Source organism: Ctenocephalides felis, unplaced genomic scaffold (genome assembly GCF_003426905.1).
Source record: "Ctenocephalides felis isolate EL2017-DRISC unplaced genomic scaffold, ASM342690v1 CF-g0.4_SCAFFOLD_00845, whole genome shotgun sequence".
In the NCBI taxonomy this organism is placed as follows: domain Eukaryota; kingdom Metazoa; phylum Arthropoda; class Insecta; order Siphonaptera; family Pulicidae; genus Ctenocephalides; species Ctenocephalides felis.
Window position 1 is genome coordinate 4,174,761 of NW_020536999.1, and position 13,468 is coordinate 4,188,228.

The 13,468-nt window shown below is 27.4% G+C and overlaps 2 protein-coding genes across 2 annotated transcripts in view; one reads left to right on the plus strand and one right to left on the minus strand.

Annotated features, from left to right (window-relative positions):
• Nucleotides 1-1,060: 1,060 nt before the first annotated feature.
• LOC113363417 (mediator of RNA polymerase II transcription subunit 18-like) lies at nt 1,061-2,093 on the minus strand. The gene is made up of 5 exons (XM_026605921.1): nt 1,940-2,093; nt 1,746-1,836; nt 1,444-1,686; nt 1,305-1,385; nt 1,061-1,191 (listed from the first exon to the last, which is right to left on the minus strand). The coding sequence occupies exons 1-5, from the start codon at nt 2,086-2,088 to the stop codon at nt 1,072-1,074; spliced, it is 684 nt and encodes a 227-aa protein (XP_026461706.1). The 5' UTR covers nt 2,089-2,093; the 3' UTR covers nt 1,061-1,071.
• Nucleotides 2,094-2,829: 736 nt separating this feature from the next.
• Nucleotides 2,830-13,468, plus strand: part of LOC113370184 (dynein beta chain, ciliary-like) — a 17,995-nt gene continuing 7,356 nt past the window's right edge. The window contains exons 1-10 of the mRNA XM_026610859.1: nt 2,830-2,964; nt 4,354-4,524; nt 4,593-4,763; nt 4,845-4,933; nt 7,130-7,279; nt 8,866-9,011; nt 10,239-10,383; nt 11,377-11,541; nt 11,684-11,776; nt 11,866-12,007. Of these exons, the coding sequence (XP_026466644.1) occupies nt 2,830-2,964; nt 4,354-4,524; nt 4,593-4,763; nt 4,845-4,933; nt 7,130-7,279; nt 8,866-9,011; nt 10,239-10,383; nt 11,377-11,541; nt 11,684-11,776; nt 11,866-12,007 (1,407 nt within the window). The remainder of the gene's footprint in view (nt 2,965-4,353; nt 4,525-4,592; nt 4,764-4,844; nt 4,934-7,129; nt 7,280-8,865; nt 9,012-10,238; nt 10,384-11,376; nt 11,542-11,683; nt 11,777-11,865; nt 12,008-13,468) is intronic.

Consider the following 13,468-nt stretch of genomic DNA (forward strand, 5'->3'; position numbering starts at 1 on the left):
ATATTATTATCAAGTAAAGGCTTCTCATACTCAAATAAATAAAGTAGATAAAAATATTAATTTAAAATATAAATTACTAACTAACAATATTAAACTAAATATATATTTAGAAATATTATAGCAAAACCTCAAATTAACTTTAATTCTTCTTTAGCAAAATGAAATGGATTTGTTATATTTATTTCATTATTAAACTAAATATATATTTAGAAATATTATAGCAAAACCTCAAATTAACTTTGATTCATCTTTAGCGAAATGAATTGGATTTTTTATATTTATTTCATTATTAAACTAAATATATATTTAAAAATATTATAGCAAAATCTTAAATAAACTTTGATTCTTTTTTAGCAAAATGAGATGGATTTTTTATATTTATTTCATTATTAAACTAAATATATATTTAGAAATATTGTAGCAAAATTTTAAATTAACTTTGATTCTTCTTTAGCAAAATGAAATGGATTTTTTATATTTATTTCATTATTAAACTAAATATATATTTAGCAATATTTAAGCATAATCTCAAATTAACTTTGATTCTTCTTTATCAAAATAAAATGGATTTTTATATTTATATCATTATTAAACTAAATATATATATTTAGAAATATTATAGCAAAACCTCATATTTACTTTGATTCTTCTTTAGCAAAATGAAATGGATTTTTTATATTTATTTCATTATTAAAATATATATATATATATATATATTATATATATATATATATATTTAGAAATATTATAGCAAAATCTCAAATTAACTTTGATTCTTCTTTAGCAAAATGAAATGGATTTTTTATATTTATTTCATTATTAAACTAAATATATTTCTAGAAAAATTATAGCAAAACCTCGAAATAACTTTGATTCTTCTTTAGCAAAATAAAATTGATTATTTATATTTATTTCATTTTCTATTTTCATTTCCCTGAAGGAAAACTTTGTTTTTGTAAAAAAAATCATATTTTTTTCACTTGATTCAAACTAAAATAACTAGTAAAAAAAAACTCTCACCTACTTATAAATCTTTTTATTTCATTCTTTCAACAATTCTTTTCTTCTTATTTATGTAACATGAGCCAAGCGTTTGTAATCAATCTTTTCAAGCAAAACTAAAGGTCGTAACTGTTCAGCAAATATTCTTATGTCTTCGGCTATAGCGTCTTGTCCAGACGGAGCAAGCACCTAAAAAATAGACACAAAAATAATTACCAAATGCTTCTGCAATTATAAATCTAATTCTATATTATATTATATATATATATATATATATATATCCATCATCTATAAATATATACCGATAATTCAACAAGATAACTTTGAGAAATTGGTTCAAAGGCTTCTCCAGGCTTTGAGGGCGATGCACCTTTCTTGAAAACCTAAAATATATAAAAATTATTATTATATTATTAAAAACTATGTTGGTTTTTTTTTTACCTTAGATACGGTAATCTTCATCCGTCCCTTCCGAAACATATATCCCCTAACAGTGTACTCAAAATCTATCCTGCATCCGAGTTCTGTAAGAAATTCCATGACAGTGGAACTGCAAGCGATATCTATAGACGATCGTACCACTGCCGGTCTAGAACGATCACCCAATTCAGAGGCACCTATATATCTCAATTGATATGGGGCTTCTTGATCTAACGCTTTACGTACCCTGAGGACTAAAGGATTCTAAAATAGAAACCAACAGTAAATAAATTGATAAATAAATATATTTAAATACAAAGTACCATTTGTGTGGGTCCTCTGAGACTAAAACACACTTCGTGGTCGTGAAATGTTTCTGGGCCAGAGTCTACATTATCGCAAAGACCTCTTAACCTAAATAAATCATATAAATTTATTCAAATTCAATATTTACAATTTAAGTCAATACAATTATTATTTTATACAGTATTTTTTATTGCATTTGTGTTATTATTACCTATGTAGAAGTGCTTCAACGGCAGAATCTAAAACAGAGCCTTGTAATAAATATTCTTGGTTTGGTAAAATGTTGCACTTAAGCGCTTGGCTTAAACTATCCATAGCAGTCCCCAAGGGGGCTGATGCTGATTGATTCGTAGACATCATAAAATATACACGCTTGTATTTGAGTAACACTGATAATAATATTAAGATTAATAGAATGTACATAAATATTTAAAATATGTTTTATCAAAACAAACCTAACCTAACTTTTTGGCTTGAAGAACTGTTTGTAAATTTTTACATTTAAAGTACAAATATGCTCAATATACATGTATTTATAAGATTTAACTATTTATATTCAAGTAAATACATTTATATTATTTATTTTATATGTTTACGTCTGCATTATTTATTTTGTTTGAATATTGTCATAAATGTCAAAAAACCAACTTGAGCTGCACAAGCGCCATCTCTTGTGCATTGCTTCAACAAATTTTGACCGTTAATTTTAAAATTGATATTTCAATATAAATATTTTTGTGTAACAAAAATTTGTATAAAACTAGGTGTAAGTGCTATTTTGCCTTAAGGCAAGTTGCATAAACTTCCCGATACGTGTAAATAAATGACAAATATGCTTTATTGATAATCCATTTACAAATGTATTGGAAATTTCATAAAACAAATGAATGAAATCGATTGTATCAATCAAAAAGTTTGATTTCAAATATTAGCGCGAAAAAATATTAATTGGTTATAAACAGGTAATTAGTAAATAAATTATTAACAGGTAATTTCTTAATATACCTATAAGTTAATATTTATCTATAAATATTTATGTATATATTAATATTTTCTATTTTTTTTAGATAAATGTCCTTCAAGGATTTACTCGCATAAATCATGGGTGATCAAGATGAAGAAAAGAAGGAGGAAGTTGTAGATCCAAGATGGGAATTTTTAAATAATTATTTAGCACGGACTTTGAAGTTGAAAGCTGAAAAATGGCAAAAGTTTGCTTCCAACGAGGAATATGTGGTAAGAATAATAATTATTAATTAATAATCTAATTTATTTTGAAGGAGAAGTTTATGTTTTTGCCAGAAAATTTTCACGTTTTCTCAAAAAATCTAGGAAAATTTAAACATTGTTTAAAATATATTATTTGGGAACACTTTGATAAATTTGTTAAAATATCATAAAATAACCTAAAATTCTTTAAACCAAATAATTAGATTATAAAAGTATTGTATAGCTCAATAAAATACTTATTAAATTGTTAAAAAATACTTACAACAAACAAACTAAATATAAATAACTTTATAGTAAATAATTTAAATAATAAATGAATAAGTAATAAATATAATTAAATTATATTAAATTTGCAAAATATTGACATGAACCTTATTTAATATCATTATACTAACGGCTTGTGAAATAAATAAATCGTACTGATTAATTTTTGGCGAAAGTTGGTAAGGACGTTTTTTTTTATTAATAATAAAACATTTTTTTGACTATTTTAATGAAACTTTATATGGCGATAAAGTTCCTGGTCTTAATGAACATACTAAAATGCTACTAACACCTAGTAGGTTGCTTGTAAAATGATTCATTCAATAATTTACTTAGTTGTAACATAAGGAAGTCTTACATTTTTAACTTTCCTTAGGGTAAGTTATAGTAATCGCAAAAAAATTGAAAATGGAAATATTTATATATCTTCACGTTTTAAAAGTTTCTGAACAGTTTGGCATACCTTAGAAAAAATGAATCTGTGTGTATATGCGGATACAAATTTTCGTAGACGATTTCGCGAACACGGATCAACCGATTCGAATAAGTTAAAAAAACGTATTCGATTCGTATTGATAAGGAGACATGCTGATTAGTTTTTGGCAAAGGCAAGTCTAGCCGTTTCGGAGATACAGAGGAAAAGGTGCCAAAAATTGAATTTCAGTTTTTATTAGATATTTCGATCCCAAATCAGCTACGCAGTGCAATTGATTGAAAAAATTTTTCAAAATTTTAAAAATAAATCAAAATACAAAAAAAATCAAAACATAAAAATGTTTAAGTTTTCAATTAACAAGTCAAATTTTTTTAAAAATTTCAAAATTTCTCAAAAATCTATTTTTTTCAAAGTTTTGCAAAGTTTATTAACAATTTAGTTTTTTGTACGGGAAGTTCCGAAAAGTTGCCTTAAGGCAGGTTGTCACTAGTTTATTTTTTATTGAAAAATTTGAAATTTATTTGAAAAACTTTTATGTTAGACAAACAACGTCGTAAATCGTATAATTTTGTACAAATTTCTTAATAATTTTAACAAATAAATAAGTTGTCCATGAATATCTATTACATTTTAATTAATACCTGTGATGAATGAAATTTTTTATTCATTCACAATCTATTTATTATTTTCCTCAGGGCATCATCAACAAGTTCTTCAACAATCCTTCGATTCCCTACATGTTGATTTATGTAAATATTGCTGGAATTTTGGTGGCAGGTCTAACTTTTCCAAATGCCGCCAAAAATAAAATACCTTATTTCTTTCGCAAACGAGAGGAAGAGATCACTAAGGATAATTACAAAGACGTAAGTATAAATTAAATATATATATATATATATATATATATATCTCAAATCTTACAATTTTTCCTCAGATGATGATCATCGGTGAAATGCCACCAAAACCAGTCGAAGACCTACTTGTCCTCCTCGAGCATGTCTTCAAGCCAATGTTGCAGAATAGTACAAATGTATCGAATTGGCCGCAGATTGTGACGACAGATCTTCTTGAAAAGACACAGTCTTTGAAGAACTCCATCACCCAAGTAAGATAATTAAATAAATAACATATTTCCCAATAATAGAATAAATAATATGAATAATTGATGCTATTGATTTGTTATTAGGTGCAAGGCTCCATGCGCAACCAGACGATACTGCCGATGCCGTTTCAGCACGAAAAAGTTATGCTGGAACAAATTGAATTATCCGAAGAGTAAGATTTATTTTTTAATTTGTTTAAGAAAACACGACTTTGATAATCTAGAAGTATTTGAAATGTAAAGATGTACCATATATATCTTTACCTTTCAAAGGTTTCTGAACATTTTGTCATACCTTAGAAAAACGATGTATGTCGTCGATGATTTCGGGAACAGGGATCAACCGATTTGAATAATTTCAAAAACAATCGATTCCTACTGATAAGGAGACGTGCTGATTAGTTTTTGGCAAAGGCAGGTCCAGCCATTCCAAAGATACGGGGCAAAAAGAACCAAAATTTGTGATTCAGTTCTTGAGAGAACGGAGCGTCTAATTTGAATAATTCTAAAAGCATTTTATTTGTATAGACTGAACGAAGAATTGTTTGAATTTTTTAAAAGGCAGGTCTAGCGATTACGGAGTTTAAAAAAAAAGTGAAAAACGCCATTTGGCGGTCAAAAATGTTTATTAGACATATGCACATCAAATTATCAGATATTTTAAAGAGATTTTAACAATAAATTTTGTTTACATTCCTATGGGTTCCGTACCAAGATTTTTAATTTAAAAATTTCCTTATATGGCTCAAACAAATGTCTCGACATTTTGGAATAACCGATTTGTATAATTGAAAAAACATTCGGTTTGTACTCGATCGCAAGGCGTTTTTGCAAAAGGCAATTTTGCCGTTTCGGAGGTATGGAGCGCAAAGGGTGTAAAAATGGTTATGCAGTTTCTGAGAGAACGGATCATCAGATTAGGTTAATTCAAAATAATTTCGCTTGTATAGACGGTGTATGATTTTACAGATAATTTCGTAATTTTGAAAATTGTTTAAAAAAATTCCAAATTTTAAAAATTTTCATCATTTTCAATAAGAAATCTAAATTTTGAAGAATTTTAAAAAAATGTAAAAAATTAAAAAAAAAATGGATTTCTTATAAAAATGTTTGAATATCTCAAAATTATTAAAAAATTGAATATTTTTAAAAATTTCTAATTTCTTAAAATTTTTAAACGAATTGATTTCTTTTAAAAATATCAAAAAAATCGAACTTTTGAGAAATATTCAAAATTTTGAAAAAATTGAACAAATTTCTTGTGAACATACACACATACGTGGTCTGTTCAAAAAGTACCCGGAATTACTAATAATTAAATTTCGCGGGTCTGGAGTGTCTGATTGTCAAAATTTTTTTTTTATTGTGTTGGTATACATGCCCCTAAAGTATGATGAAATTTTCAGCTATATTCACTGTTTACTTTGTCTGTGGTAGTCGCTAAGGTTCGACGTGTTTTTCTGAGCTCGGCGATTTTTACAATGGAAGAATTGAAAAGTCAAAGAATTTGTATTAAATTTTGCGTAAAAAATGAAATAAAGTGTTGCAAAGTGCAAAAATTCACCAGATATGGCTCCGTGTGACTTTTTCCTATTCCCAAAGTTGAAGAGACCCATGAAAGGACGGCGGTTTTCCTCGATTGAAGAAAATCGCTGAGAGTGCTCAAGGACATATCAAAAAGTGAATATCAAGGGTGCTTCGAAAATTGGAAAAAACGCTGGCATAAGTGTATTATATCTGGGGGGGACTACTTTGAAGGGGACCACATTAATGTAGACGAATAAATAAATATTTATTACGTACACGTTGTTGTAGAATACGTTCTTCGCTTAATTTAATAAGCACTTAATATAATAAAAAATCTATTTTAAAACATGTAAAACAATTGTAATTAAACTTTTTTTTTTAATTTCAATAATTATTACAACTGTTAAATTATTAACATCTAGTAATATTGATAAATAATAACATAAATTTAAATCAATAAAAAGTGCAAAGGATAAAATTTACATGAAAATAATATCCGTAATATGATTTGATATAAAATATAAGCAAATAATAATAAAAATAAAATTAATGAATAATATAAATAAAATTTCTGAGTAATTAAACGTTGAAAAATGTTTTTTGATTATTGATTGCTTTTCTTCCTCGAATGATCAATTAAGGTACGGGAAGTTCCAGCAATTTACCTAAAGGCACGATTCTATTAACTACTCTAGGGATAGTTTAATATGCGACATGTTGCTTCTTTAAATTATTTATTTGTTCCATATGTATTCAATTCTATTTTTTAGTCACAATATCTATGTTCTTACTTACTTTGCAATAAATCTTTACTTTATTATTTATTAAATTTTTTCCTTCAGGAATCCTGATCACGACGTCGACGTGGAACTGCGTGCCCATTTGGAAGAAATCGTCACGGAATGGGATAAAATGATCAGGGCCGTTTTGAATGAAAAATCCACCCTGGCCTTTGCAAACGGCCGCCATCCTTCTCCGAATGAAGAAATCAGGTAAAATAGATACTTAATAGATAAAACTGGATATATTATTAAGGTGACCATATTTTTATAAGTCAAAACTGGGACGGTATATGAAATAACACTAAGGATACACTAAGGATACAATAAAAAACTGTTTTTTTATATGAATTAATTTTTTTCAATCAAAATTGCCGATGTTTAGTAAGATCTTTGTTATTCGATTATATTTAATACTTTATTTATGATAATATATCATTCTTCGATCTATATGTTTATTTTGCTTTTGAATCTTGTATAAAATTCTGTTCAATTTTCTTCGTAATTAATTTGAAAAAAAAATAGCACTTGCAAGTTCGTTTTCATAATTTTTGTTAATTTTTAACTTCCTGTAGGGTAGTTATAGTAAAATGGGCCGAAAATCGAAAATGAAAATTTTTGCATTTTTCGACGTTTTGAAGGTTTCTGAACATTTTACTGGCATACCTCAGAAAACTAATGGATGTGTGTGTGTGTGTGTTTTGTATGTCCGCATTTTTTCGTTCACGTTTTCGGGCGAACGGATCAACCGATTTGAATGGTTTAGAAAACATTCGATCCCTATTAATAGGGAGATTTATTTAATTAGTTTTTGGCAAAGGCAGGTCCAGCCGTTACGGCAATACGGAGCAAAGAGTGCAGAAAATACAAATCGAGTTTTGAGAGAACGGAGTATCGGATTTGAATGATCTAAAAAACATTCGATCTCTATTGATAGGGAGATGTGCTGATTAGTTTTTGGCAAAGACAGGTCCCGCCATTTCGAAGATACAGAGCTAAATGTGCAAAAAATGGCAGTTTTTGAGTGAACTAAGCGTTCGATTCGAATAATCAAAAAAACTTTTTGCTTGTATTGACAAAACAAGTGCTTTTGGGGATAAAAAATTATTACATATTTTTTGAATTTCCATAAAATATTTTTGTAATTTTGGATTAAAAATTCAAAAAATTACCCAGGCTAAGCACAGTCTGAGCGCCACTCTGGTACAAATGTTTAGCCAAGTGCGTTTAGATTGTTTATGTACCGGAGCACTTTTCCAATTTTGTGTGAAAACTATTGAAAAATGTGAAAATGCCGCCAAGCTAAGCACAGTATAAGTGAAAATGTCGCACAGAATTATTTGCAGATGCCGTTTAGACTGTGACTGTACGGGAGCACTTTTTCACTTTTGTGAAAATCAGGTAATTCGAATGAATGAATTCGAAAAAGGACGATTGTTAATGTTCTGGAGATAAATTGATTCATGATTATGAAAGAAATTATAAAATTTACATTTGATTTGCTCAGATATAACAAGATAGCAAAAATAATGAAACAGTTACAGTATTTGTAATAATATATTTGAAAACGTTTAAAATTTCTCGAATACTTTATTACGGTACTAGAAGTTCCAGCAATTTGCCTTAAGGCACGATACCATACACCACTAGTCCTATTAATTTTTGAAAACCCGGGACAAAAGATCAAATCCGGGATAAATATTGCTTTTAGAAAAACCCGGGACATAAGGTGGAAACCCGGGACTAAGTATATGGTCACTTTAATATTATATTTGATGTAATTATTTTTTCTGCTGTAGATTTTGGGATTTGCGTCACAAAAACTTGCAGCACATCTACTCGCAATTTCAAGGCGAAGATATAAAGAACATAGCTTCCGTTCTTGAGCTGGGCGGCAGCATATTTTTTGAATACTTTAAGAAGCTGTTTTCCGATTTGGTAGCAGGTAATAATAATATTATATATATATATATATATATATATATATATATATATATATATTATATATATGTTGAAAGTGTTTAAACTTGATTTGAAGGCATAACATCAAGTAAAAAATATAAGTAAAGTAAAGATTTTTGGAAACATTTTTATTTTTCCATACGTTTCCATGTAACATTGTTTTTTGAAATTCTTAGATTATCACTTACACATATTAATAACAGCTTGTATAAACAAATGAACAGACACCAGCTTCATCTGGAAAAATTACCAATATGTTCTAAATACTTTTTCCCAATTTATATCGAATACCTAACACCACGCTTTGCACAACAATATTACACACACTTACTTACGGTTATAGCGGCCACATGTTTTTTTTTTCAAAAAATTCTGGCCTCGCATTTCGAATTTTTACAGGAACTTTATTCTTTGGCATGCCTCGGATACACGAGTGCTTACGTATAATATTCTATTTATTAATTATTTTTCATTCTTTATAAAAAAGAAATTACTGACATTTGGTGCTTGTTTCCAATTATTAATTTTTTACCAGCTGTTATTAATATGTGTAAATGATAATCTAAGAATTTCAAGTAAGTAATGTTTTATGCAATATTTTAATTTAAGGTTTAGATATAATTAGTGTGTCTCTTTAGTTAAATCTCTTTTTACTCTTGCTCTATGTATATTTAGTTTTTAACTTACTGTTTTTTTTCCATGATTGTAGAACCACTGACGATGACGTAGAATTTTACTTTAAAATCTTTACTTTATTTATATTGTTTACTTGATGTTACAGTTTTCATACAACTCCAAATACAATTTCACTCATATGTTATCAAGCCATATCTCAAAAATGCAGTTATGATAATATCGTTTTTTGGACATTTGTGCCTCCTCTAGGTTAGATCTTCTATTTAAAATGCCTGGCTGCATAGCAACCATATAGAATTTTAACAGTTTTTAGTACCATTTCATATGAAAACTGCTACATAGCATTGGTTCATTTTACGGCCACAAAATTTATTTCATAAACTTCTTGAAGTATAAGCTAATTTTGCTTTTTCTCAATGTTTCAAGTCATTCAGATTCATTAGGTACTAAAATTTGACTCTAATAACTTTGTCGTCTCTTATAATAATTTCTTTTCTAATAAACACGTAAGGATTTTTTTAGACTTAACTGTTACTATTAAGTTTAACTTACTAATTGATTTTTTTTACCTTAGCTTTGGCAGAAGCAGCTGATATAATATTATATTTGCGCCCTATGTCCAGACACTATGAATTTTTTGAAAGCAACGACTTTCTAGATTCGAAGCCTTTGATTCGACCCATGATGTACTGCACTCATCTGGTTTGGGGAAACTGCAAGTAAGAAAAAAACTTTATAATTATATATACAATTTCTCAATTATATTTAAGATTTAGATCTTTTGTCGACTTTGAGACATATTATTGAAATGTAAATTCAGGAATAAATAATGATGTATTTATTTATACGTTTTGACACGGTATGTGTGTCTTTATTCAGCAATATTTTTATTTATTAACTGTATCTAAAAGAATATTTACAAAATTTAGAAAGATTAAAAGTAAAATATATTATAGATTAAATTAAATTAAACAAGTAAGAAATAAATTATTTTCCTTTTCATTTGCCTTAATTGGCAGAGCCATTTTACTTAGTGTTGAATATTTGTGAAAAAAAAAATTTAAATTCAATTCCTTCAGTTCTTTGTGATAATTCTTACCCAGAACATTTAATAATCAATATAATTAAAAGTTTTTTTGATGTTGATGTTTCAAAAAGTTCTCTTTGGTCTAATTCAAATCCTCCTTTTTTAAATAAATACAAAGGAATTTTCTGCAAAAAATGTTCTTAAATGAAGGTTTTTTGTTAGTTTTTGATTTTGATAATACTATCGACTTCCTTTTCACTTTCTTAAAGTCCAAAACTCTTGTTGAGCATATTATTGATTTTGTTTACAAAGTAGATTGTAATGATTGTAATTGTTCTTATATTAGCGAAAGTTTGCTATATATTTACAAAAGAATGAATTAACATATTTGTAATTATAAAAATCCAAATCAGTATAAGACTATGTTTTCGGAACATGTCATTAATTTATACCACTCTTTTAATACCAAGAATCCTATTGCTTACATAAGGAAAATAATGGTGGCCTCAGAAAATTTACTGAATCTGTATTTATCTTTTGAATGATGACACACATGCCGTGTCGAAACGTATAAATAAATAGATCATTATTTTAATTCGACGATTGGCTGCAATAAGTGGCTTTTTTAATGCCGAGTTTACTTCAGGTTATTATATTAATGTGTTAATTTTATTTTTATTTTAAGGTATTATGCAAGCCCAGATAAAGTAATTGTCCTTTTGACCGAAATTAACAACATGATGATGAACGAATGTTCCAAGTCTTTGGAACCCGAATCAATGCTCCAAGGAGAAGTCGATGAAGGGTACAAGAGAGTACTTAAGGCCGAGGAAATTTTGAAGTACTACAGGTAATTAAAATCATTAAAAACCATTTGATTTTGTTTGTGGTTGCATCCACCTTACCAGAAAATTGTTACTAGCTAAACTTTTCTCTATATATTAAGTTTTCATTTTTATTTCTATATATCAAGTTTTATTACCATTTACTAGACAAGTCTGTAATGAATACAGAGGAAATTTGGCCCAATTCTGCAAAGATCCTGATTACAAGCCGCCCTACGAATGGAACTTTCATCCTTCGAGGTATATTGAAATTTATCAATTATTACTAGAGATTATGTTTAAAAATGTAGTGATAGATATATTTTGTAGCATTTTGTTTTTTATTACAGAATATATTCAAGATTCGACATTTATTTGAAACGTTTGGAGTTGTGCAAGGAACTTTTGACGACTGCTGTAGATTTTTATAGATTGGAAAAAGTGGAATTGGCTGGTATACCGGGAAAGACTTTGGGATACAAAACTGTACAGGTATAAAAATAATATACACACACATATATATTATATATATTATATATATATATATATATATATATATTCAATAGATAAGTCCTGGATTTTTTCAATATATTGATTGTTTCTTTTCCGAACAGTAAATCCAATAATAAAAAAAAAACAATTTGTTTTTTGAAGATGTTTAATACGACGTTTCGGAACTAGGTACGTTCCATCATCAGGTTTATTCTGTCAAATACAATGTTTTTTAAAATTATTGATTAATATTAATTAATGATGGTCAATACAGATTAATTAGAAAAAAAATTTATAAAGGAATGGATTATGTACCGGGGTAAAGAGTAATAAGAATTAACTAAAAGAGGTTTTATATAAAATTGAGAAGCAAAAATTATTTACCTGTAATAATTTACAGGATTTAGTGTTTTTAACAAAAAAATATTAGTGATATGGCTATATAAATTATTTTCTAATTAATCTGTATTGACCATCATTAATTAATATTAATCAATATTTTTAAAAAACATTGTATTTGACAGAATAAACCTGATGATGGAACGTACCTAGTTCCGAAACGTCGTATTAAACATCTTCAAAAAACAAATTGTTTTTTTTTTATTATTGGATTTACTGTTCGGAAAAGAAACAATCAATATATATATATATATATATATATATATATATATATATATACTCTAATATATATATATATATATATATATATATTAGGGTGGTCCTTAAAATGGTCATTTTCGAATTTCCTTGCTCCCAGGGGCTCAAATGGTTCCAAATTGATAAAAAACAATTCTCTAAAAGTTTTAGCTCTTAATATTAACGTTTAGATAGAGCGCAATTCAATCAAAGTTTTTGTATGAAATAGCATGGAAAATTTTCAAAATTTTAAAAATGGTTTTTAGATGTAATTTAGCGAACTAATGAATAAATAAACTCATTCATTTGTTGCTAAGTTATACCTAAAACATTTTTTTTTAATTTCAAAAATTTTTCCATGCTCTTCCATACAAACTTTGATTGAATTGCGCACTATCTAAACGTTAATATTAAGAGACAAAACTTTCAGAGAATTGTTTTTTATCGATTTGGAACCATTTGAGCCCCTGGGAGCAACGAAATTCGAAAATGACCATTTTAAGGACCACCCTAATATATATATATATATATATATATATATATATATATATTAGGACGGTCCTTAATATGGACATTTTCGAATTTTTTGCTCCCAAGGGCTCAAATGCTTTCAAATTAATACTAAAAAATTCTCTAAAAGTGTTAGCTCTTGATATTAACATTTAGATAGTCCGCAATTCAATTAAAAGTTTCGTATATTTATTATTAACATATGTCATTAAGTGAATTCTTGCGCCATCTGTGATAGCAGACTTGTAATTTTGATGGCAATTTATTACTTAAATAATTTTGATGCCATGATCAATAAAAATGTCGTTAAACGGT